Source organism: Heteronotia binoei, chromosome 2 (genome assembly GCF_032191835.1).
Source record: "Heteronotia binoei isolate CCM8104 ecotype False Entrance Well chromosome 2, APGP_CSIRO_Hbin_v1, whole genome shotgun sequence".
NCBI classification, from domain to species: Eukaryota; Metazoa; Chordata; class Lepidosauria; order Squamata; family Gekkonidae; genus Heteronotia; species Heteronotia binoei.
Genome location: NC_083224.1, coordinates 44213124 through 44240240, shown reverse-complemented (window position 1 = coordinate 44240240; position 27117 = coordinate 44213124). Strand labels below are relative to the sequence as shown.

Below are 27117 nucleotides of genomic sequence, written 5' to 3'. Positions count from 1 at the left end.
CACAGTGAATCGACACCAGACAGGTTGCCTGCACAGTCCTGTTCACAAATCATAGTGAACACATATATAGTCTGTATATACTTGACATTTTAAAGAATACATGTGTTACATATACAGAGATGTTTTAGGCTGATCCTGCAAGGAGCAGGGGATTGGACTAGATGTTCTGTATGGCCCCTTCCAACTCTATGGTTCTATAACTCTCACATTTTATTCAATGCATGTATAGCTGGGTGTGTGATACAAAACCCACATTTATGCAGCTACTGATCCCTAGTGTCCATTACACGGTGAACATGTGCTGGCTCTTTCCTACGTATGTATGAGATGCATGTAGAATATCTGTGTATTCACTGTAACACATGAGCAGGGTCTTTGTGGAATCATTTGCCAGCGCTGTCTGGTTTTCTAGATTATACAATCTTTCTTCCAAGCAGTTCAAGATGGTGTAAGATGGCTAATGTTTGAATTTAAAAAGGCAGGTACAAAAATGGGCAACAATATTTCCTCTGGCCAGATCTGGATCTTACTTGCCAGTCTGGTAGCTCTGAAACAGTGACTGTTACTTGGAATGAACCTTGACCTCTAAAGCATCTGCTGTTTCTTGTTCAGATGAGGGAAATGGTCATGGCTCGGTGTTGGGGCAATTGATATGCATGCAGAAGGTCCCCGGTTCAGTCTCTGGTTTACAGGGTTCAGTGATGTGAAACCTTGGAGAACTGCCAGTCAGAGTAGACAATACTGACCTCAATCAAGACTTTTTTTGAGCAGAAATGCAGTTCCGGCTGGCTTGGCATCAGGGGGTTTGGCCTAATATACAAATGAGCTCCTGCTGGGCTTTTTCTATATAAAAGCCTTTCCTGTGAAACAATAGTTATATCAAGGGTGTAGCCTAATATGCAAATAAGTTCCTGCTGGACTTTTTCTACAAATAAAAGCCCTGACCTCAATAAACCAATGTCATAAGGAGGCTGCATCTGTGTTCATGTGAATATTTTGATCTGGCAAACTTGTACATGATAAAAAGAAGATGATGATATTGGATTTATATCCCGCCCTCCACTCCGAAGAGTCTCAGAGTGGCTCACAATCTCCTTTACCTTCCTCCCCACAACAGACACCCTGTGAGGTGGGTGGGGCTGGAGAGGGCCCTCACAGCAGCTGCCCTTTCAAAGACAACCTCTGCCAGAGCTATGGCTAACCCAAGGCCATTCCAGCAGGTGCAAGTGGAGGAGTGGGGAATCAAACCCGGTTCTTCCAGATAAGAGTCCGCACACTTAACCACTACACCAAACTTTGTTCCCTCAAGAAACCATAAACTGGCTGATGAGTTTACTTCTTAGTGGGCAAGAGACTTGAGATTAACCTGTTTGTGACTTCTCTTTTCCTGCAGCTTGGATCATGGGGAGCAGTAAGAGCAAACCCAAAGACCCCAGTCAGCGGAGACGCAGCCTGGAATCCACGGAGAACATCCACGGGGGCTGTTCTGCATCACAGACACCAAACAAGACCACTGTCTCGGATGCCCACCGGACTCCCAGCCGTTTACATGGCAGCACCACTCCAGAAACAAAGCTCTTTGGGGGCTCAAATACATCTAGTATGGTCACCTCTCCTCAGCGCTGTGGGGCACTATCTGGTCAGTATGGCTCCTGTCTTGAGCAAGACTTTTGAATCCTGGTTTCCAGGGCTTTTTTTCTGCTGGAGCCCCCAGGAGCAGAGCTCCGCCAGGTCTCCGGCTGGCCTGACCCACCATGTGACAGCCACGTACTTCCAGACCAGGTGGTGTGGCCTAATATACACATGAGCTCCTGCTGAGCTTTTTCTGCAAAATAAGCATGGGTGGTATCTTTCACCAGTTTTATTCCTCTGTACTTAAACCTGCAGAGGCGGGATAGTTCTCAAAAGCTGCAACATTTACCTACATGTGCCGCAATCAAGAGGGCACCATAACCATTAGGATAGCATGTGACTAAATGTGTTAATTTCCTTGGTGCATGCTGCCCCTAAGGTATAATATTGGTCTCCAATAAAGATAATGTGGCCATTGAACTCACCTGAATCGGTTTCCTTCCCAGGTGGAGTCACTACATTTGTGGCCCTCTATGATTATGAGTCCCGGACAGAATCAGATCTTTCATTCAAGAAAGGGGAACGTCTCCAAATCCTCAATAACACGTAAGTACCATTGGCTCAGGGACTGAAAGATGCATCAAACAGCTCAGTAAACTTTTTCTTTGATTGCATGCTACAGCTGTCCATGCTTGTGCTCAGGAAGGTAGAAAGAGCAGCATGGTGTTGTTTTCTCAGGTTCATTTAGGCTGTTGGGTCACTTGAAAGCAAACCTACAGCAGCTCTGGCTTAGAGGGTTGAGATTGTCTTTACCAGCTCAATATAAACTAAAGTGCCCTGTCCTTTGCTGGATCATGGCCTTCAAGGAGCAGTTCTTGGTTTAAAGTGGCTTCTTTTTTTGCCTCTCAGTAATCTAGCAGTGCTGGAGAAAATTATACAGTACATATAAGCTCGCACGCAGTTCTTTCTCCTTTTCCTCCTTGCTTGCAGAGCTGCCAGTGACAGGTAATAGAACCCTGCTTTGGCAGGAATCTCCACCTAGCAGCCTTCCCTACCAAGGGCTGAACTACATATTGCAGGGCTTGAGTGGCCATTCCTCCACTGTGCTTCTAGCATCCCCCCCACCCCCCCAGTGGTGTTGAGTTAAACAAAATGTGTGACATGCAGACATTATACTCAATACATTCTTTGCTGCGTTTCACTTCTTTGGCCACCGCTGGCAGGGAGGGGCCATGAGTCCAGCCTTATGCTTTTGTCAGTGCAGGAGAGCAGACCAAACCTTTAACTTACAGAGAAGTCTCTTGGTGTGCTGCTACCCTGGAGGGTCATTGACAGCCAGGGGGTGAGCCTGAGAAGCTCCCCCAGTGCTGCAGGAGTTGCTTGGCTCAAACCCTTCAGCGGTGACAGTGCTCACCAGTTGCCTCCTTGCATGCCACTACCAGAGTCGGTGGCTAAGAGGATGCCTGTCTTTGGTGCTGCTGATGTAGTCTGAGCAGAGTGACCCCTGAAATGCTGGCTTGCAGTAATGCAGACATTAACCACCTGCCTCATCCCAGGGCCATTTTAATTTCCTAGTCTGCTCTGTGTCAGTACTTAAGCACTTGGAAAATGATTCAACTCCACATGTACTTTCTTCCCAGCTCTCTAGCAGCCAGTGGAGATGAATCTTGATGCCCAGGAAATTGGGCTAATACAGTCAGATAGTGGTGACAATGCAAAACCTCATTTGGGTGGAAGTAGAAGAACCACATGAGAACTTTCAAGCTCTAAGATAGCTGAGTCAAGTTTCTCAGCTAACATCCCTCTGTAATTTCAAATGACATGCTTAGTCAGGATTCCCAGCGAAGGTCCTTTTGTAGTTTCAAATGTAAACCTTTCCCCAAAAATTCTTTCTGTATCCATCATGGGCTATTGATTCTGGACAGAAATACCCCCATTTCAGCGTGAGTTGCAGAAAAAGAAGCATCTACAGGATGCTTCCTAGAGGGGATACCCACACATATGTGGAAGGGCAAAAACGTCTTGATGGGATGGGTCATTTGCTGTTCAGTTGGGCTCTGCAAGATCCAACTGTTCAGGTATCCATCTTCTACACCCAGGACCCTGAACAAGCAGCTTACATGAGCAACCTGTTCCAATGAAAAAAATCTACCCATGGCAAATTTGCCTGGGAGTGTTTAGCTCCCCCCCCCCCCTTTTGAGAACTAGAGCAGTCTAGTGAAGAGTGGAAGGTCTGTCACATCCCTGTTTCAGAGATAGGGGGAAAATATGGTGATACTTCCTGGGGTCACAGACAAGAGGCTGAAGATTGTAGAGCACTTAACACATTAAAAAAAAAAACCTTGGTAAACAATTACTGATATTATTGCCATATGACTGGGCAGATGGATGTGGATTCTTCGTAGCAGATGTTGCATCCTCCTCCTAGCAAGCATGTTTTTCAGCCACTTGCTGTTCTCTCTCAGTGCTGCATTTGCCCTGTCAGCTATTTTGACACACCTCTGGTCTATTGGTATTTTTCCCCCTCTGAGCCTGAAACTTCTAACACAATGAGGTCTTCGCAACAGGCCACAGGTTGGCTAACGGGTTTGTTGCTTCTTTTTAATCTCCCTTCCCTCCTTTGAACATGCAGTTTATCTCTTACCAGATGCTGCGGACAAACAACATATTGGTAGGAGGAGGGAATAGTTATCCCTGTCGTGGCCCTGTTTGCAGTTTCTCCTAGATGCACTTTTTGTTAGAGATGGAAAACTCTGCATGGCATATTAAGGGATTTCCAATTTAAAGAGGGTTAGTGGTGCATCGCTAAGATGGGTTTAATCTTAAAACTCTAAGGTTTTCTGGCACGCGGGCTCATCCCTTCAATTAGAGAGATTTGGATGAGTGGCCAGTCTCCTGGGGTGAGCAGAATTGAATGTCTGCCCCCTCTGAATGATATAGACGGTGTGTTCCAAAAAACACTTGTCGCTTGGAAGGCAGAATGTCATTTTTACCTCCTTGGTGGAAAAATCTGACTGAGGTCTTGGCTATGCCCTTCCTTGTGTTGCTAGGGTACAGGCAGGGGGAAAGCAAGATCTTGGGGCAATCGTGTTCAAATGCTACTTACCCTTCCAGAGGCCTTTTTTATATTGGCTTATCTATCATGGAGACCCTTAGCATTATGGGAGGATTCTGGCCCATACTTTATGGTGCACTGTTAGTTCATGCAGAGTGTTAGTCAGGCCTGCTGTTCCATCTGTATTGACTGTCTCCAGACAAGTTCCAAATAAACCTTGGAAGAACTCCATAGATCCCAGGAATGTAGTCTGAAAACCATGGTTTTACAGCTTTCGGTGCTTATGCATACATACTTTCATTCACTTTTGAATAGCATCTTAAACCTGCAGTTCTTTTAATCTAAGCCCTGTCTCTTTTTCTCTCTCTCTTTCTCTCATATCCTGCCTCCTCATGCTTTCATTTAGGAGAAAGGTGGATGTCAGGTGTGTATCTTCTATTTGATTGATATTGGAATAAGCCTAAAAGCTGTTCTGGTGCCTAAACTGCAGACTAAGGATGGTGGGTGGAGGGCAATGTAATGTTACATATTAACCTGAAGTGCTTGTGGCGTGGCTGCATAAGTATAATTCTTTCGTGGGGGTTGCTTTTACCTTGTATTCAAGCAGATGGCATATCCCAAAAGTATTGCTGCAAATGGATTTAGAATCTGCATTCCTGGTTTGGTGGGGAGATGAGAGGCAGTATGTAGAGTGGTTAGAATGTTGGACTGGGATCTGGGAGACCCAGGTTCAAATCGCTGCACTGCCATGAAAGATAGCTGGGTGACCTTGAGCCAGTCACTCTCTCTCAGACTGACTTACTTTACAAAGTTGTTGTGAGGTTAAACTGGAGAAGAGGAGAATGATGTAAGTTGCTTTGGGTCCCATCAGGGAGAAAAGTGCAGAACATATATCTAAATAAATAAATGCAGTGATCAGTTGATCCAAAAGAACTCTGAGTTATGAGCTACAATAATCAAGCTTAATACTTCTGATATATGAAAAGCTAGACATAACTAAATCCCATTATATCTTTCTCTATGAGTTATTAAGAAGTTGGTTCCAAAGGGTCCACTGGAGAATCATTGTCTTTGTGTTATTGGTCCTTATGCATACATTCTTCCATTAATACTGTCAACATAAATTTTAAGAATAGTAATGCTGTATTTCTTGTTCCTGAAGTATCATAAGCAGTGAAATCATGCGAATACCACAGTGTCTGCCAAACATGGTTCTTGGCACCTGCCAAGTGCTTTTAGAAAGTGGGAGGGGGCAGGTGAAGATTTTGCCCTCAGATCTTCTTATTGGCTATTGGAGATTTGATTGGTTGTGAAGATTTTTTTAAAACATTGCTTTCACAGCAGCTGCCACTACAGCACAAATAGCTTCATTGTATGAACTGATAGGAAGCTATAGTAGCCATTTGTGGCTGGCTCCACCTCCTGCAGCAGCCATTTTGTTGCAACAATTTCATGTATGTGCCTCTGATAGTGTCAGAATGTGCCTGCAAGCACAAAAATGTTGGGGACCTTTGCTGTAGGGATACCCAAGAGCAGGCCTTGAATTCAGCCGGAGCTCACAGGAGCACAGCTCCTGAACCTTTCTGAGAGTTCCACCTCCTCCTCCCCACCTACCTTGTCCATTGAATAGTAGGTACAGCTGCATAATAATCCCTGGGTTAGGAGAGTAGGCAGCCAGCCTGCCACTAGGAGCCTTGCCACACCCCCAGCAGCCCTCATTAATACTTGGAGAAGCTGCGCCACCCTTTCCCCACTTCTTTTGTGATTTTTGGTGGCGAGTGGCTTGCTGGCCTTTTGACTGTGGGGGGAGGATGGCCAAGGAGAGCCCCAGGTGAGTGAAGCCTGCTTGGGCTGGTTGGATCTCTAGCTAGCCCAAGCAGGCCTCACTCGCCCAGGGCTCTGCTTTCTTGCATTGGGTTGCTTTTGGCTGGTGGAGGGGAGGGGTGGCATATGCTAATGAGTTATGCTAGTGAGCTCCACCACCTATTTTTCTACAAAACGACCCCTGCTCAAGAGAAATTCTTGACTCTTCTTCCTCAGTTATAGTATCAAAAATCTCTGTAGTGGAAACAGGTACCCTGATAAGGGAAGAGACTATTTTCATTCCCCATGAGCACTTTCCTCATATTGTCACCAAAAAGGCCATACTTCTCTCCTCCTTCATTTGAATTCCACTCTTCTGATCTATATATGTAGCAAAATATAGCAGCATCCTTTGGAGGACTGTACTGTTTCTGAGAGCTGGTGGTGGGAAAACCATACTTTAAAAAAAACCTCCTTCCATGGTTTAAGCTGAGGGCTAGGATGGACTCTACTGTATTTATTCACATGCAAGACTAGATCCCCCCACACCTGTTAATGCCATCAAAAAGGGTGGGTTGTCTTACATTCCTGTACTAGTTACAGTCCAGTAATGAAAATATTTTTATTTGTATAACTTTGGAGTGGGGTCATCTTACATCCAGGGTTGTCTTCCTTTCTCGTAAAGATGGCATCTGTGGGTTTCTTTGGGAGGGGGTGATTAAAAATGAAATTTTTCTTTGCAATGTGAAGGGGATGCAGTCCTATAGGAACGCTATCCTTGTGACTTGGCAGGATATGAAGCTCAGCTTTTATGTGCACAATACAAAAGTATTATTACAGTATGTTGAGTAAACGGTACAATGCTTAGTAGACTGAGCCTGCCTTGGCGGGGAGGGTGGGATATAAGTGGAATAAAATAAATAAACAAAAACCTGTGAGGTAGGTTGGGCTGGTCCCCAGGTCACCCAGAAAGCTTCCCTGGCAGAGTGGGAATTTGAACCCAGGTCTCCCAGATCCTCTTCCAACAGTCTAGCCACTACATCACACTGGCTATCTAAACCAATGGCTACAGAAGGATGTGGGCCTGTTTGATTGCATTGTATAATAGCCATTAAATTCACCATGGCTCCACTTAGGTGATAGTGTTAAGCAGGCTATCTGGTATGCTGGAATGGTAGGACCCCCTCATCCTGCTTGACACAAAGTCTGCCTGCTCTTTATTGAAAAGGGAATATAACCAACACTCAGCTGACTTGGAACACAATGGAGTAGTGGTGGGCTGAGGTCTGCTAGAATCTAGTGATTTGAATTGGACAGAGAATATGTGAAGTGGGTGCACCAGGCACAGGCAGCATGAAAGCACTGTTAATTTAAGCTTATTCTAATGTCTGTGTGATTCCACCCCTCCCAGTTTTTCCATTCATTCATGACTTCCTTCTCCATTACTCTAATCATGCACAAAGCTGGGCTGCTTAAATTGCCTCTAGTGGGATACAAGCGACTTGGATGAGGATTGCATTCTCTGTCTGCTTGTGCCACTAAGCCATGCAGATGATAAAGTGTTACATCTGCCCCCCTGCACCTGCTGTTGAGGTTCCTTCAGCTGACCCAGCTGCATACACAGAATTTCTGCACTGCTCAGTGAATGTAGAAGCAGGAGCTCCACTGTGCCTTCCCCAGCAGGCACGCTGAGGAAGGCTGAAGCCATCAGGAAGCCATTTAAAGATGCCTCCCTGTGCCTTCCCCAGAGTGCCAGCTGGAGCCCCAGCCAGCCCAGGTGGAACTCCGCTCCTGTGCGCTCCTGCCCCAAAAAAGCCCTGGCTGTTGTGACTGCAGAGGCAGAAGCAGTGGTGCTTCTGTACAGAGATTTACTCAGTAGTCTCCCCTCCCACTTGTCTCTCCCTGCCACCATCAGACTTTTTTCTGGCCATCTTTTAAAGTAATATTTTGAGAGTTAGTACATCAGCCCTGACCTGGATAGCCCAGGCTAGCCCAGTCTCGTTAGAGTAGCCTTGGTCAATATTTGGATGGGAGACCACCAAAAAATACCAGGGTCACTACACTGAGGCAGGCAATGGAAAACCACCTCTGATCTTTTGCCTTGAAAACGCTATGGGGTTACCATAGCTTGATGGTGATTTAACAGTGTGTGTGTGGGGGGGGGAATTGCTATATATAACAAAATAGTGATTTACCTATTACTACTTAAAAACTTGGCAAAATCTCTCTGGTAGTAGGGTAGGGAGGGAATATGGTGCCTGATGTGGACAGGGAGGTCTGAAAACCCATATCTTCTCTTCCACACTTGCCCAAAGGCCGAACAGCAGGTGATCGTGTGAAGGGAGGGCATGGGGCCCAGAGAACGTGTATCCACTATCTGCCCTCCCTGCTGCTCACCACATGGGGAGGGTCTGTACCTGGTTCTTTATAAGTGGGTGGCTAGAATACTTCCTCACATTTGTGCATGAAAAGACAGGAAAAACATCTAAAAACACATGGAGGCAGCTCTTCCTGAGAAATGGTTTTTTCTAAGTAAAACTTTGTCTTGCACCTATCAAATCATCTTGACCGTCCCTTTAGGTTTTTCTCTCCAGATGTTTCTTACATTTTAAGAAATATTTAATTCATTTGTACCCCACCTTTCTCCCCAGAGGGAACCCAAAATGACTTACATTGTTTTCTTCTGCTCAATTTTATCCTCACAACAACCCTGTGAGGTAGGCTAGGCTGAGAGACTGTGGCTGGCCCAAGGTCACCCAGTAAACTTCCAGCCATGAATGTGGATTTGAACATGGGTCTCCCAGATGGTAGTCTGACATTCTTTGCCACTACATGACACTGGTTCTCCAAGAGATGCAACATTTTCCTGCACTTTAAATCTATAAAACCACTTTCAAAAAATGTTCAGCACTACATTTTGTTCTTGCAACATTGTTTTCTAGTAGTAATCTTTCCCCCCACCCTCAAAATACAAAAAACCCTGTGATCTTCAGTATGGGAGCACTGATGCTGTGAAGAAAATCCAACAGATTGGATCCTTTGAAGGCTTCATTCCAGCCAGAGCTGAGTGCCAGACTAGAACTGTTTTTAGTGCCAAAGGCACTAAATCTGGGATGATGGAAGCTATAATAAAAAGCATGCTTCTGAGCATGTGCAAAGTGCCTTGCCAGGCTAGAGACTGTGGCAGAGCAGACTATTAGAAGTGTTTCCTGGCAGTACCATGGAGCAATTGCCAGTGGCCTCATTACTCAGGGACACTTGAGAAGGCATCCAGTTAATAAGCGTAGCTTACCAACAGGAAGCTCTGTGTTCAAAGGTCCTCTTGACGTGTAGGGCAGCTCAGCTACTGTTGCTATTTTTGGCAGGACAACTGTCTCTTGTGCCAAGAACAGACAGCTCTCCCACACACATCGGAGTAGATTCAGATTGCAGCAACAAGAGACTGGAGTGTGTTTGGATTGGTGCATTTGGAGCACATTCAGTGTATCTGAGCAAGATATCCTGTTCTTACTAATGGGTTCTCAGCCTACCGGGAAGTCTCCCCACCCCCCGTACCAGTCCCATTGAAATGGGCAGGAACTGTTCAAAGCAGTATTTCAAATCCTCCACTCAGCCATGAAACTTGCTTGGGTGACTTCAGACCAGTTAAATACCTTTAGTTTGATCTATTTCACAGGGTTGTTGTGAGGATAAAATGAAGGAGAACCAGAGAGGATTGTGAGGCACTCCAAAGGGATCTGTTGAGGCTGGGTGAGTGGGTGTCAATGTGGCAGATGAGGTTCAATGTGGCCAAGTGCAAAGTAATGCACATTGGGGCCAAAAATCCCAGCTACAAATACAAGTTGATGGGTTGTGAACTGGCAGAGACTGACCAAGAGAGAGATCTTGGGGTTGTGGTAGATAACTCACGGAAAATGTCAAGACAGTGTGCGATTGCAATAAAAAAGGCCAACGCCATGCTGGGAATTATTAGGAAGGGAATTGAAAACAAATCAGCCAGTATCATAATGCCCCTGTATAAATCGATGGTGTGGTCTCATTTGGAATACTGTGTACAATTCTGGTCACCGCACCTCAAAAAGGATATTATAGCATTGGAAAAAGTGCAGAAAAGGGCAACTAGAATGATTAAAGGATTGGATCACTTTCCCTATGAAGAAAGGTTGAAACGCTTGGGGCTCTTTAGCTTGGAGAAACGTCGACTGTGGGGTGACATGATAGAGGTTTACAAGATTATGCATGGGTGTGTGTGTGTGTGTGTGTGTGTGTATATATATTTATTTGGCCACTCTGTGACACAGAGTGTTGGACTGGATGGGCCATTGACCTGATCCAACATGGCTTCTCTTATGTTCTTAAGGAGAGGTGAGGAATATGTAGAGACATAGAGCTGGAAGGGACCTCCAGGATCATCTAGTCCAACCCCCTGCACAATGCAGGAAATTCATAACTACCTCCCCCCACTCCCCCAGTGACCCCTGCACTATGCCCAGAGGAAGGCAAAAAAAATACCTTCAGGATCACTGAACCAATCCAGCCTGGAGGAAAATTTCCTCCTTAAGCCAAAATGGCAATCAGCATTATCCAGGGCATGTCAGAAAGGGCCAGGAGACGAGAGCCACTGGCTGAACCTTTCTTCTTAAGATCTGCCTAATTCACAGAATTGTGTGACATCCCTGATGCAATGACGTCACCTGGATTGGGTTTAAACCATAGATTTTGCACAAAACCCAGAGCACCCACCACATGACGTTCCTTTTTAGGTGGACCTCCTGATGGCAAGTGGTTTTTTGGCCATTGTGTGACAGAATGTTGGATTGAATGGGCCATTGGCCTGATCCAACATGGCTTCTCTTATGTTCAAACTTTCTGTCTAGAAGCTTGCACTATAAGAACATGAGAAGAGCCCTCCTGGATCTAACCAGTAGTCCATTTATTCAAAGCAAAATATTACCAGGAGCAGGCTGGAAAGCCAAAATGACCCTGGAAAAGGCCCCAACCCCACATCAGATACAGAGGTGGCTCCTACCCAGCTTGTACTCCCTGATCTTGTATGATGAGGGGGCTGCTGGTTCACAGTGGCCCCTACCTACATTCCCATGCAAAACAGGAGAGCTGCCAGTGGGTTGTGATGGCTCCCACTCAACTCACATGGGGCTGGCCAAATGTTGGAGGAAGTGCTGGTGGAAGGGGGCAGCCTTCCAAGCCACCTGCCCATAAGGACTTTTCCCAGCCCCTTTAATCGCCAGTCTGCCTCTGGGCTTTACTATCATCCCAGCTGAAATGTTGAAGGAAACCTAGTGTTCCAGCCCAGCTTAAGTTTTTTCCCTTCCTTTTTCATCGATCAAAATAAAAATAGGTGTTTCATTCCAAAAGTTCTGGACATTTAGTAACTGTGTAATTAAGCCTGAGTATGAGGAATATTTGCAGTTTCACAGCTGTTTTGTATACAGTGCTGGCCCTAGACTGCCTGACCCCCTAAGCAAGGCTAACTTCTGCACTGATAACATCACTGAATCAAATTGCGGGCGGGGGGGGGGGGAGGATTCGGGGGCCCCAGAAGGCCAGCACCCTAGGCAATCACCTAATTTGCCTAGTGGCAGGGCTGACCCTGTGTGTATGAATAACAGGAACAAAATGATCTTCCTAAGAAAATAAAGGAGTTTTTAAAAAATAAAATAACATAAAAGACATTCTAATGAAGTATGTAGAAGGGGAGTTGGATGACTTTCAAGCCATATATTCTGTGATATCCAATATTGCTTTGCTTTTGGGGCTGAGTTCTAACAGTGATCTTGTGGCAGTGATGAACCGTGACTTGTGGAATGGCTGAGGTGGATGGTCATCTGCCTTGGCAACACACTGCAATGAGAGGTTGGTCCTGGGAGAAACGTGTGCCTCATGCTGGGCGGTGCTGACTCAGCAGCAGAATTCCATAGTTGTGGTTTCAAATTAATATAGAGATTGACAACAGAATAGAATTATAAATCAATGGCAGCTTCCCCCCCCACCCACACACACACACTTCTAACAGGTGTAGTGGTTGTTGTTGGACTCAGATAAGGTTCAGATTCCCTTTGGCCATAAAACTTAGTGGGTGACACTGGGTACTTACTCTCAACATAACCAACCTTGCAGAGTTGTTACGAGGATAAAATGAAGGCAAGAAGAGATCCATGTGTGCCACTCTGTGCTTTGGAGAAAGGGTGGGGATGAAAATGCTCTATATAAATAAGCACTTTACCTGGCTTTTTATCCTGATGGTGGCAGGTGGCAGTTGTAAAATACAGGTTTATAAACAGAGGGACGTGGGGAAGCATCTCTTTTAATTAAATGAGGTCTGAATCCTGTCAGGATGAGGGGGCAGCTGGCTGCTTCCTCTTCTCCTGATTGTGAGGCTGGGGCTCCCCCATGGAGTGGAACCAGGACCAGTGCCTAGCAGCTTCTCCTAGAGTGGCATCACTAGACCTTGGTTTCTCTGGTGAAACCCATTATATTATACTTTACAATGGAAGCCGAAAATCAGTTCAGCTTTAGTATGGCAGTGCCAATGAGGACTGCACTGTGGTTGTGACTTCTTGAGGGATTGGGGGAGGGGTGGGTCTGGGCAAGGGTATGCAAATGAGAACATTATTTTTGTTACTTCTGCTGAAAGTAGCCCAGTGGATGGGACTGGAGAATTGCTCTTCTCAGGGAGTGTCTTCAGTTAAGGAGCCCATTCCACTTCTTCCATTTCTGCACAGGGCCGGATCTAGAGCAGGAGGGGGGTGCTTGCCGCGGGCGCCACCAAAGGAGGGGGTGCCAAATTGGGTATGGAGTCCATTATATTCTATGGGCCCATAAGATAGAATGGACCCATAAAGGGGGGCCATTTTTTAATCTTGCCCCCCCCTCAAAAAACATGTAGATCTGGTCCTGTTTGTGCAAGATTAGTTGCTGTCTTTTAGCAAGTTAGGGTTACCTTTAGCGGCATTGACAGTATTTCTGCATTGCCAGAGTAAGAACTGTCATATTTATTGTCCTCATACAATGTCTGCCTAACTGGTTTTGTTCCTAGCTTAAAATTGCACCTGTGGACTTTCAAACCTCCTTGTTCCACCTTTTAACACTCTTATGATCCACATTTAGAGAAAAATATGTCTACAATAATGATACAGTGTTGGACTGTATGGGCCATTGGCCTGATCCAACATGGCTTTTCTTATGGCTTTATGTTCTAATCCCCCCCCTTTAATTCATTGAAGTTTCCCAAGCAAAGCCTTCACAACACTTTGGATGAAAGTGACCAGAGCAAAAGCAAACTAAGAGACATGCAACAGCAGAATCAGGGCTGCTCCAAATCCAGTTCATGCGCTCATATGCACATGTGATCTGTCCATTGAACTGAATGCAGAAGAACCGTAGGTGGGGAGACTAAACATCCGCTGGACTGGGGATAATCATAAGCAGCTTGTCACTCAAATGAGGTAAAGCCAGCAGCATCTGCCTCTTAACTGTTTGCTTTATAATGGATTTTCCCTGGCACATGTTTACAAAAGCTGTACTTTTCTATCATGCTAGCCATACTGGGCAGTGTGGGGTTTTCCAGCCTTTTGGCTTTTCCCTTTGCTGCTTCCTCCCTTGTTGTTTCTCACTCATGCTTCCATTTCATACAGCTACAAACCTACAAAGGCAGTGGGAGAAGCCCAAGAAGCACTTGGTATTTTGGAGGTGGTAGGTGGTGATACATCCTGGCAGAGCCACCTCTGGTTTCTCTCCAGCTATGCCTGTTTAAGATTTGGACTTTGACATGCACGTTGCCATACCCCCTAGCACACTGATCTAGCCAGACAACCTTCCTGTAACATCTCCCTCCTCTGCCTCTGGAAGTGGTATAATAAACCCTCTCTGCTTCAATAGGGTGTCTGTGATGATGATGATCATCCGTATGCATAGAAGCTGCTCTGCATATAAGCCCTGTGGCTGTAACAAGCTTCAGGGAGCAATTAGGCAAGATGCTTCACTCCCCTAATCAGATCCCCAGACATCTTGTCTTTTTTGGGGGGGCGGGGTTAAGTAGCCATGGGGTAATCTGGTTGAGATTTGGGTTGCAGCACAAGGAAAGGATTTCTGGACCCTTTCCTTGCATGTTATTTCTCCAAGAGAACACCATCCAAGTCACTACTGTCCCTGGTAAGTTCAAAAGATCATGAGTATTATGTTGTCTCATACATATCCATAAAGAACAGTACTGCATGTGGTTAGAGTGTTGGACTAGGACTGGGGACACCCAGGTTCAAACACCTTCCCACATGAACACGCATGAAGCTGCCCTCTACTGAGTCAGAATGTTGGTCCATCAAGGTGAGGATTGTCTACTTTGACTGACAGCAGCTTTCCTGAAGCTCAGGAGGAGGTCTTTTGCAGCACTCACTACCATATCCTTTTTAAAAAAATAGAGATGACAGGGATTGAACCTGGGATTTTCTTCATGCAAAACAGGAGCTCTTCCATTGAGCCACAACTGCATCCATATGGGCAGGGCTTTTTTGTGGCAGGAGCTCCTGTGCATGTTAGGCTACATACTCCTGATGTAGGCTATCTTCCTGGAGTTTACAGTAGACCCTGAAATAAGAGCCCTGTAAGCTCTCAGAGGACTGACTACATCAGGAGTGTGTGGCCTGATATGCAAAGGAGCTCCTGCTCCAAAAAAAGCCCTGCATGTGTATGACTTTGGACCAGTCCTTCTCTTAACCTATCATACCTTAAAGGGTTGTTGTGAGAGTAAAATAAAGGGGGGGACCCATGTCCTTGGAGGAAAATTAGGTGTGTGGGGGTATACAGATGTAATACAGTTCTCTAGTTTTAGAAATTTAAGTAGTGTGGCTGCATCAAGCTAACTGTTGGTGTGAGTTTTCTAGTGGCCACAGATCCAGTGTTCAAAACAGCATGTGTGGTGGGGTCCAGAATCACTAGCAGTTGACTATTATGCTGCTAAGAAGAATTCCGCTTCAGAGTTTCTGCTAGAACAGTGCCTGAAGACCGTCAGACAGCTTGGTGTTTCTCACAGTATTTGAGGATATTCTTAAATCTTACCTTCCCAGGCTGTGTGTTAGAAAAGAAAAAATGGGAAACCAATTTTTTTCTAATTGTCTTGAGGGTAGGGAGGCTGGCAGTTTACATATATCCTTGTAAAATCCATTTTCCTCATTTATTGATTTCAATTGTGTATTATGCTTTCTCCCAGAAGTTATGATGGTATGGCTAAGAGAATGGTGCTATCATTTGAGACACCCCCAGTTCAAATCTGCTTATGAACTTTATCAAGATGAGCCTTAGGCAACCTACACAGCCTCAGCCCTCCATCAGAAACATGGCGGGGGGGGGGACAACATTGGCCTACCTTTTAGGGCTGTTTGTATAGGATTCAGGGCTGGCACCAGGGTTTGTGGTGCCCTTGGCTCCCAGCCACCCCTGCATCTGCAGCAGCAAGGGCTAGTGTGGCAGCAGCAGGTGGCACAGCGCCAAGCACCTCTGAGAGCACCTGCTACTGCGCTGCCCTCACTCATAGCCTTCCCGGTTCTATGCTTCCACTGGAAGCACAGACTCGGGAAGGCTGAGTGGAGTCAGCGGGGTGGCATATGCACTTGGAGGTGCTTGGAGCATGGCTCCAAGAATTACGAAAGATCATTTGTGAAGTCCTTCCAACACTGAAAATGTGTTAAAGATAATTTAATCCTCGTAACAGCCCTGTGAGGTGAATTAGTCTGAAATAAAAAGAGCTATTTTCTCACATGTACCCAATGAATTTCACAGTCAAACAGAGCTTTGAATTCAGGCCTGGCCGGTCCAAGGAAGGAGATTTGTACTCCTACTAAGTTATTCTTCATAGGTTGTTTTGCAAAGTTTATAATCACCTGTTAAACTCTCTCAAGACTGCTTGGAAGAAGTTGCAGTTTCTTTTTTAAAAATAGCCCATTTCCCCCCCATGGATGCAGTAAATTAGATGCTGAAATATCATGGGGGGGAGAAGGGGGGTGCTCTTTTCTATTATGCAAGGTACCCCTCTCAGTCGCAGCCGTCTTCTCAAGTGAATAACATTCCCACAGTTCTCTGGCATTCCTCCCTGCTTCTGCCCCAATTACAAGAACCCCCTTAGGTAGTAACCCTGTGTGAGGTGGGAAATCTGAGAACCATTTTTAATAGGCTTGCCTCTGTGGGCATGCAAACTTATTTTACCTGTCACATCCAACAAAGCATTTCACTGTGGCTGTGTTAGGAGGGTGAAAGGATTTATTGAACTATTGGTGGGATTAAATAGATGGGTTCATTAACTGTAGGCTAAATTTTAACTAAGCATTATCAATGTGTCTTTGTAGATGTTGCTTTTTTTTTTTTAAAGGCAATATTGCACAATTACTCAGCTGCTCCGTTCAATGTAGTCATCTGTCCTTAAGGTCACATTTCTTTTGTGGGAGAAATGCATTTACCTTGCACAGACAGCTGAATATTTGATACAGACTCCACACTTACCTAGCTTCTGGTCTCTGATTTGATTTATAAAGCAAAATTGCACTGGCTCTTCTTACATTCAGATGTATGTGTGTTCACTCCAAACAGGGCTACAGTCAGTGAGAGAAAAGGAATCTTGCCTCCAACCTTGCATATGGCATATCATTTTGAAGTCATGTTCTGCGGAATATGGATGTGAGAACACTGAAAGCTTCTGTTGGCTTGTGCTTGTGCCATCACTAATATTAGATAGCACAAGTCCTTCCTCTTCCAATGGCAGTACTAATCTGTGTGTTTTTATTTTGAGAAAATTATTATTTTTGAATTAGTCCCCTATTTTCCCTATTTGGGATGCATAAATAAAAGGTATGTGGATTTCAAGGGTCAGATGTGTTGAACAGGTATTCCTGATACTTGGAAAAACTATTTGTCTGGAACCTGATATCCTTAGCATAGGTTTTTATTTATTTTGTTTAGAATACCTTTATGCTACTTTTTCACCTACTCAGGGTCCACAAGGCAGCAAACATTAAAACAATTAAAACACAGTTAAAATATACTAAAACAATGTCAGAAGCAGGACCAATGACCATTATTGGGGGTATGCAGGACAAAACAAAAAAGTTTTCACCTGCTGGTGAAAGACACTGATGGGGGGAGGCAGACAAATTTCATTGAGGAAGGCATTCCAAATAGCCTCAGGTGTTAGGGGGCTCCAGGGATGGACCAGACTAAAAAGGCAAATACAATTTTGCTAAAAAGGCAAATACAATTTTGGACTGTATCAACAGAAGTATAGTGTCCAGATCACGTGAAGTGATGGTATCACTTTGCTCTGCTCTGGTAAGACCTCACCTGGAGTATTGTGTTCAGTTTTGGGCACCACATTTTAAGAAGAATATAGACAAGCTGGAACGGGTCCAGAGGAGGGTGACGAAGATGGTAAGGGGTCTGGAGACCAAGTCCTATGAAGAAAGGTTGAAGGACCTGAGGATGTTTAGCCTGGAGAAAAGGCGGCTGAGAGGTGATATGATCACCATCTTCAAGTACTTGAAGGGTTGTCATATAGAGGATGGTGTGGAATTGTTTTCTGTGGCCCCAGAAGGTAGGTCCGGAACAAAAGGGTTGAAATTAAATCAAAAGAGTTTCTGGCTCAACATTAGGAAGAACTTCCTGACCGTTAGAGTGGTGGGCTCTCCTTCCTTGGAGGTTTTTAAACGGAGACTAAATGGTCATCTGACAGCAATAAGGATCCTCTGAATTTAGGGGGAGGTATTTGTGAATTTCCTGCATTGTGCAGGGGGTTGGACTAGATGACCCAGGAGGTCCCTTCCAACTCTATGATTCTATGTAAGTTCATATGGGAGAAGGCAGTCCTTAAGGTATATTGGTTCCAGGCTGCACAGGGCTTTAAAGGTCAATACCAGCACCTTGAATTGAGTCTGGAAGCAAATTGAAAGCCAGTGTAGGTGGAACAAGACTGGAATGAATATGGTCCTTATGACCCACTCCAATCAGCACTTTAGCTGCAGCATTCCATACCTACTGTAGCTTCTAAACAGTTTTCAGGGTTAGCCTCTTGTCACCAGGGCATGCACCACAGTGGCAAGATATTTTCTGTCCAAGGGCCACAACCGGCTCAGTCTGGCCACCACTACCACCTGTTTATCCAAAAAGAGGCCTAGGTCCAGGAGTACCCCCCAAGCTACAAACCTTCTCCTTTAAGGGAAATGCAACCCCATCCAGAACAGCCCCATATCTTCAGATGATCTCTCCCAGTGACTTCACATAGATGCTGAAAAGCATGGGGGACAAGATTGACTCTTGGGGAACCCTAAGGCCAAAGGGCAGAGCAGCAGTCCCCCTGCACCACACTCAGAAACGTACCCTCAAGGACCAGAACCACCACAGAAAAGTGCCTTCCAATCCCTAAAGGTGACCCAGATCAATGGCAACCCATGGTCAACGGTATCAAAAGCCTGTGAGTGATCCAACAGAATTAACATGGTCTCATTCTCCTGGCATATGTCAGCCACCAGGACAAGCAAGGCAATTCAGAACAGCTAGACCCAAAAGCAGGTTTGTATGGATCTAAACCATCTGCATCATTCAGGAATATCTGAAGTTAGCTACCCATCATTCATTCAGTCAGTCACTTTGCTCAAGAATGGTACATTTGGGACTGGACGGTAGTTATTCAGCCTTCCTGGGTCTAGAGTAGGTTTCTTTAGGAGTAGAAGCACCACTGTCTCCTTCAAGGTATGAGTGGCCACATTCTCTCTCAGGGAGGCATTTGCTGTCTCCTGGACCCATCTTGCCTCTGCACCCCCAGTAGATTTAAGCAGCTAAGAGTATAAGCAGGTGGCAGGTCTCAAACCTCCTAGAATCCTGTCCACTTCCACAGACTGCACAAGCTGAAAGGTATCCCACACAACTGAACAAATCAGCACTGTTGGGATCACCCAGTCTTGTTGCTGCAAATGTAGAGCAAGTCAGAACAGAGATGAGAAATTAAGCAAAGAGTTAGCAAAAAGATTGCAGTGAGCTTCAGAGCAGTCCATCACCTCCCACTGGCCAGAACCCAATAGGCCTAGGCTTACCAGTCCCCAGGTCCTGGCAGGGAATCGCCTTATTTTGCAGGCTCCTCACCAGTGCCAGCCAACTGGCCAATAGGGGGAAGCCTTGCCCCAACAGCCAGCATGTGCCTGTAAGCCTCAGCAGGCGTAATAGAACTTTACAGACTGCTTGAGTTTTGGACTCTGTGTGTGCCTTCAAATCTCCCAAAGGCAAAACACACAGCTGAAATTATTATACAAAATTTCTACAATTTATCAAAGCACAGGTATCAAAAATTTCAACAAGGTGACATAAGAAACTATCATTCATACAATTTTTTTACAAATTCTTCAATAGGCATATGCATTAAGTAAAAGTCTCTAAACACTTGACTCGAAAAAGCCACATGCGCTTAAAGTTGCAGTAATCCATTTCATATTGTGTAACAACACATCCATGGTGCTTGCAGAAATCTTTCAAAAATTCATCTGTAGACCTGTTCCTTTGCTTTTCCAAATGCATGAATGTGCCCCGCAGTCCTCCGCAATGGAACCGCTAGCTGGGACAGCTGTTTCACTGATTGCTTCATCGGGCTTCAGATTGGGGGCTTGCACCAAATATTATCCTTAAAGCTATAATCAAAGACATATTGAATCAAGATAATGCTGGCTCCTCCAGGAGAGAAAGGAAGAGAAGCCAGTTCAGTCACTTTGTTTGTTTTGCATTGGTTTCAGAAATCATGTGTATAGTAAAATGGAGTTAACACCTGATTATGGCACTGAGGAACACTCCACCCCCTGAACTCTTCCTAGAAGCTAAAATGATTAAACTGAGGCTGTCATACTTTGGTCACATTATGGGAAGACAGTGTGCGATTGCAATAAAAAAGGCCAACGCCATGCTGGGAATTATTAGGAAGGGAATTGAAAACAAATCTGCCAGTATCATAATGCCCCTGTATAAATCGATGGTGCGGTCTCATTTGGAGTACTGCATGCAGTTCTGGTCGCCGCACCTCAAAAACGATATTATAGCATTGGAGAAAGTCCAGAAAAGGGCAACTAGAATGTTTAAAGGGCTGAAACACTTTTCCTATGAAGAAAGGTTGAAACACTTGGGGCTCTTTAGCTTGGAGAAACGTCGACTGCGGGGTGACATGGTAGAGGTTTACAAGATAATGCATAGGATGGAGAAAGTAGAGAAAGAGGTACTTTTCTCCCTTTCTCACAATACAAGAACTCGTGGGCATTCGATGAAATTGCTGAGCAGACAGGTTAAAACGGATAAAAGGAAGTACTTCTTCACCCGAAGGGTGATTAACATGTGGAATTCACTGCCACAGGAGGTGGTGGCAGCCACAAGCATAGCCACCTTCAAGAGAGGTTTAGATAAAAATATGGAGCAGAGGTCCATCAGTGGCTTTTAACCACAGTGTGTGTGTGTGTGTGTGTGTGTGTGTGTGTATAATTTTTTTTTGCCACTGTGTGACACAGAGTGTTGGACTGGGTGGGCCATTGGCCTGATCTAACATGGCTTCTCTTATGTTCTCTTATGTTCTTATCTGCCAGGCCATTTTAATGGGACACGTAGAGTGTTTTGGTTTGAGACAAAAATCCTTAGTATGGTGTGCAAGGAGATTACTGGTTTAGTTTCCCTTTGTCTAAATGTTCAGCTTGAATTTAAAAACAGACCCTCTCACTTGCTGCTTTGGATGTGAATGGGTCGACTCAGAAATGTGGATATCTCAGTTAAAAGTCATGTGCACTCATCACTACTTGCTTTCTTGGGTTGCCAAATATCTGCCTCTGTCTCCTCTGCAAGTGAGAATTTTAATTGCCTACGAAACAAGGACTCTTTCTCCTATCTGCTTGCAATTTGACAAGGAGAATTGTTTGGCAGAGGAGTAAATCTCTGAGAATTTCATTCCAATCCAACCCAAACTGGAAAGGAATAAATATCTTGTGCACATCCCTAATTTGCCATTGGCATTAATGTGTGGTAGGAATCTCTTTGCTCATCTCTACTGCAGTCACACTAATTTGTTTGCGGAAGGCAATGATCACTTGTCAGATAACTAAGTACCTTTTTTTTGTCTGAGACTGAAACTTCCTCGGTAAGCAAGTGCATCTTTGGCTTAGTTTTCAATGAGCATGCAAGTTCAGGTGCCAAGACTGTGTTTCCTGTTTCAGTAACAGTGTATGCAGCTGCTGAATTTTGCAAGTGTGCAACTTCTGTCCATTTCTCTAGTTATGAAACTCTAGTGAGGGGCAGGGGGCTGGTGGTGATATGGGGCTTTTGCTGATATTCTTTGTTTTTGTATAATAGCAACACACATTCCAAAGATCTGTGCAATCAAAATGCCCAAAGCCGCTGTTATCCGAGGAATTTGTGGCTTTTCAGAAGTATCTCTCAGGAGGACATTCAGGTAGTCAACAGGGAGAAATCTAACCAGGCATGCCATTGCTCAGTAGTTCTGAACGTGCTGAGCATGGCAGAAAGTTCCTGGTTCAGTTCCTGGCATCCTTCATTTAGCAGGAACAGGAAAAGTTTTTCCAGAGACCTTGGAGAGCCATTGCCAGTTAGAAAAGGCACTGAGTTAGTTGGACTAGTTTTCTGAACCAGTAGGTTGGATCCCATGGATCCATTGTGCTAGCAGTGGCACTTTTCTTCCGTGTAAGGAGCTTTCCCTTGAATCAGGCCTCTTGCATCAGGGAAATAACTCCTTACACCAGAGGAAATAATCACCACTAGCACAACAGACCAGTGGGATCCAACCCAATATAAGGCAGAATGATGTCCCCAGTGTTAAAACTTGTGCAATTTCTGTTCCTTATGCGCATCGTACAGAAAAGTTGCCTTTGACAGAACGTGGCCTTTTATTGGATGGCTGTGTGCACACCTGCCTCATTTCAGAATAATGGGAGACTGTGACTGCATTCAGATGTCCCAAACAAGCTGCTGTTTGTTTGGATGAAGCATGAATCTGGTTAGTGATGGGGTTTGCACAATCCATCTCTTCTCCCGTTATGTATAGATGGAGGACAGGAGACTTTCTGGTTTTGTTGCAATGTACAAATGTGGGTGCCTGAACAGACAGGGATTTGTCTGTATGGATGAAAATGAATAAAGCGGGCAGGGCTGGATTGCGACATACTGAGGCCCTACATTATTTCAAGCATAGTAGGTCCCTCCAAAATGATAGTTCAGTTGTTTTTAGTAATTTATTTGTTTAGATGCCTCCCATAATCTGAAGTCCTAAATTGTAGTGCTAAGTTTGCACATAAATCCAGATCTCAAAATAAGAGTCCAGTGGCACCTTAGAGATTTATCAAAATCTATTCCAGTTTGAACTTTAAGTCAGAACTCATTTTGCCAAATGTATGAAAGGGTAAACCCATCAGGCCAGCTGGAGGAGGGATCTTGTTTTCTGGCCTTTCTTTGTAACATTCCGCCCCCCCCAAAAAATCCTCATACCTTTCTATGGTATCTATAAAAGGACTGATGGGTTCATGCTTCACTGCTTTGTCTCACAAAAAAGTTATGTTGGAATAAATGTTGTTAGACTTCAAGGTGTTAGTGGGGTGTGCGTTTTTAGTGCCATCAAGTTGCTTCCATCCTATAGCAACCCTATGAATTAACAGCCTTGCTCAAGTCTTGCAAACCGAAGGCCTTGGCTTCTTTAATTGAGTCAGTCCCTCTCATGTTGAGTCTTCTTCATTTTCCTGCTGCCTTCCACTTTTCCTTGTCTTTTCCAGTGAGACTTGTCTTCCCATGATGTGACCCAAGTATGACAGCCTCAGTTTAATCATTTTAGCTTCTAGGAAGAGTTCAGGCATGATTTGATCTAGAATCCACTCATTCTTCTCTTTGGTGGTCCACAGCATCTGCAAAACCTTCCTCCAATACCACATTTCAGATGAAGCAGCTTTCTCCCTCTCATGGACTCCTGTTTTATTCCACTGCTAGAGACCAACAGTGCTACTCATCAGGGATTAAACTGGGATCCTCAGAAACTAATGAGTGGTGTTTGGGGTTTTTTGCAAAGTAGCTCCACACCAGCACTTCAGTAAAACTTTGTAGTTTTACTACAAAGAATAGGACTTGGCTTGAGACATCAGCAGTGCTATTCCCTGGTCTGGGTAGAGAGTGAGACTGGCTATTTGCTGCGTCCTCTTCCTCTCTAGTAGCACAGCATGCAGTGATTTTGCAAGATAAAGGCATTCCAAGCCACCTGGACATTCTGTGAGTGCTTCTGGGCTTATTCATGCAGAGCAGAAGGGAAAGAATGTGGGCCTGGGGGAGTCCTGGCTGCATTCTTCACCTCTGACTGGTTTTGCCCTTGGACATATTTGAATCTGCAGGACCACACCTTGCAAGGATGCAGCTGGAAGCTGCTTGCAAACACTGAGATTTCTTACCTGCTTTTGGGGTGGGCTGGGATATATTTGGTGCACTGAACTCCTCTCTTGGCATTGCTGTTGTCCGCAGGGCCTTTTTTGTAGAAAAAGCCCAGCAGGAACTCATTTTCATATCAGGCCACACCCCCTGGTGCCAAGCCAGCCAGGACTGCGTTCCTGTGCATTCCTGCTCAAAAAAAGGCCCTGGTTATCCCTATTTCCTTGAAAGTCATTTCAATGTGTGTGCGTTGTACAGTGTATGATCTTCTAGGAGAGCCAGCTCATTTAAAAAATCTGGTAGTCTCTCTGGTAGAGTGCAGAGGTGGGCTGGAATATGGCTTGAATGTCCTCCCCATCCTGTTTGACCAGCTGCAACTTCTTTTGGGGAACCTGATTTTGCTGCTGTTGAAATCAGTTTGATTGGTGTAGGCATTTCTTGCTCTGCTAAATTACGGGTGGAATGAAAGGGGTGGGGGGGGGGGAATGCCAAATCAGTAGAGATGCTCATTCTCACAATCTGAGTTCTTCAACACTGATCTTCCATCTTTTTCCTGCATTCAGTACCCCTGCAACTTTAATAAATAATCAGTCAGGTAGCTTCTGCTTGGCTCAGCAGTAATGAGCCCAATCTCATTAATTGTGCGTTAACAAGTTTTGAGTGGGTTATAGGCTTATATTGTCATGCCCTTGCCTCAAGAGAATTCCCCCCTTTCCTGCCCTAATTGTGGCTAAGGGATAAGTTAGCACCAACATTAATTATAGTTATGACAAATCAGTTTCCCTCAGGGCTTGCGCAACCACCTTCAGAAGCTAGCTTTAACTTTGTAGGGTTGCTAGCCCTGGATTGGGAAATTCTGGGAGATTTGGGGGCAGTGCCAGGGGAGCGTCTGGATTTGGGGAGAGGATGGGGCTCATTGGAGATGTGATGTCCCTCTAGGACATCTGTTCCTCCACTTTCTGAACCTACCATTTCCTCCAGAGAACTGTTCTCTGTAGTCTGGAGGTCACTTATAATCCCAGAAGAGCTTCAGGCTCTACCTAGACATTGGTAACCCTAACTTCAAGCCTCAGTTAAATGGAGGAAAACTGGTTAGTCTTCATCTTTGCTAAGGTTGGAGGGGGGGAATTTGCACCAATAAGAGATGGCCCAGGCAGGAGTGTGCAGCCCTTTGGTTACCTCCTGGCCTCTTAACTATTGCGAAGAGATTTTTCCATTATATCTGTTGGGGTTGTCAGATTCCTGGTGGAGGCAAGGGTCACTGTCATCTTTGCTCCCAGCCACCAATCAGCTGGCTGGGGGGTGGGGGTGGGAAAGACCAGAGGAAGGCCCAGACCACATTGATCATCACACCAGCACTGTCTGGGTGACACTGTGATATTTGGGCAAAAACTACATGGTAGAAGCTCAGCTGTATATTCCACAGAGTTTTTGCCCAAATACCAGAGTGTTGCAGCAGTGGTGCAACGTGATGGGGTAACTTCTGTGCAATACCAAGAACATGGTCTGGGCCTTCTTCTTTATCCTGGTAAGTCTATCCTGCCACTTTTAGCAGCATCTGAAGGAACTAAAACTAGCCCTTATTTAATAAGTCCCCGGTGCTTCACTTTCTTTTGCGTTCTGTGTGATGAAGAGTTCTGTGCAGCTTTGAAGGCTGTAGAATCTTCCATCAACAAAAGCTGGTTCAGTAAAATACAGTATCTTGCCTATTCTTTGTGGCTTACCTAATTCAGTAGCATTTCTTCCACAGTCTTTAAAAGAAGCCTGTTGGTCTCTTTTCCCAGGATATAATTTCTCTTGATCATCCCCCTCCCCCAAACCAGGCCATGTGTGTGAGTGCTTTAATATTTAGTTCCTAGTGTTGTTTTAATGCTGCTGCATTCTTTGGGTATATACTCCTATTTACTATCACAGTCTTTCTTTTTTGTTTATCTGCCTATTCCACCCACCTGCTCTCTTTCTACCCCTGCTTTCTTGGATTCCCAATGCTTCATACAGCAGCCAGATCTGGCTCAGATTCAAAGGGCTCCAAAGGTATTTTCAATGGGTACTTGACATGCCTTTTTAAATAAGGAAATGCCTTATTTAAAAGGATCTTCTGTTATTTGTCACTTAACCATACTAATAAGGTGCCAGCTGTGTGGAATCTCTGATAATGACATAGCTCAGTTGCTATGGGGACCACCTTAAATTGCTGGAGTGGATCCTCATTCCCTGCATAGCTAATAGTCACACACTGTTAGAACTTCCTGCTAAGAAACCTTGTCTTCTTTGGCTGGAATAAGATAACGTAAACTATGCATCCGCTTACTACAAAACTATTTGGTTTGGTGGTTTAGAATTTTATTGGAATGTTCCTCTTTTTGTCCAATGTAATGGCCGATGGGTCAGGTCAAGCCCAACAAGCCACTGTGCTATTCAATCACTAGGGCTGCAGTCACACACGCTAAATAATGCATCTTCAATCCACTTTCAGTCCACTTTCCAACTGGATTTTACTGTGTGAACTGGCAAAATCCAGTTGGAAAGTGATTGAAAGTGCATTATTTAGTGTGTGTGATTGCAGCCCTGGTGACTTTGGGTCTGTCACTTTGGATAACCTACCTCACAGAGTTGTTGTGAAGATAAAACAAGAGAGAGGAGGAGTACTGGAAGAACTATGAACCTTGAACTCCTTGGAGGAAAGGCAGAACAAAAATTTCATAAATGCATACTCAATGCAAACCTTTATCTGATACACACACACACCGTGGCCCTATCAAATATAAATCAAGGTACAGGTAAAAATGTTGTTCCTAGTTAAACTTGTGCACGTGCATTACTTTGAATATTAGAATGTTGGTGTAATACAAACTTGCTGAAAATGCAGATGGGTATTACTGAGCTGCCATTGGGGGCTAGGAAGGAAGCTAACTTGCCGTGTTTCGATTTCACAGATGCACATGTAATAGTGACTCTTTTGTTTTGTGTTTTCCAGGGAAGGAGATTGGTGGCTGGCTCATTCCCTCACCACTGGTCTGAAAGGCTACATCCCCAGTAACTATGTCGCACCCTCAGACTCCATCCAGGCTGAAGAGTAATTGAAACCTTTTAGACAGTTAAAAGAACAGTGCAATGGTTTTGTCAAATCGTCCAGTCATCGCTACCAGCAGTGCCAGGTCCAGGTTATGGAGGGCCCTGGACAGACAATGCCCTTATGCCCACCACCAGGTTCCCCTCATGCCTCCCTTTCCTTCCACCCCCCC

The 27117-nt window shown here is 44.9% G+C and overlaps 1 protein-coding gene across 2 annotated transcripts in view; it reads left to right on the top strand.

Moving 5' to 3' along the window:
* Positions 1 to 27117, top strand: part of SRC (SRC proto-oncogene, non-receptor tyrosine kinase) — a 130644-nt gene that overhangs the window by 81104 nt on the left and 22423 nt on the right. The window contains exons 3-6 of one of the 2 annotated variants that reach the window (XM_060230905.1): positions 1394 to 1639; positions 2079 to 2178; positions 5034 to 5051; positions 26850 to 26948. In XM_060230905.1, the coding sequence (XP_060086888.1) occupies positions 1402 to 1639; positions 2079 to 2178; positions 5034 to 5051; positions 26850 to 26948 (455 nt within the window). In that variant the 5' untranslated portion in view covers positions 1394 to 1401. The remainder of the gene's footprint in view (positions 1 to 1393; positions 1640 to 2078; positions 2179 to 5033; positions 5052 to 26849; positions 26949 to 27117) is intronic. The other variant, XM_060230906.1, reaches the window with a different exon arrangement.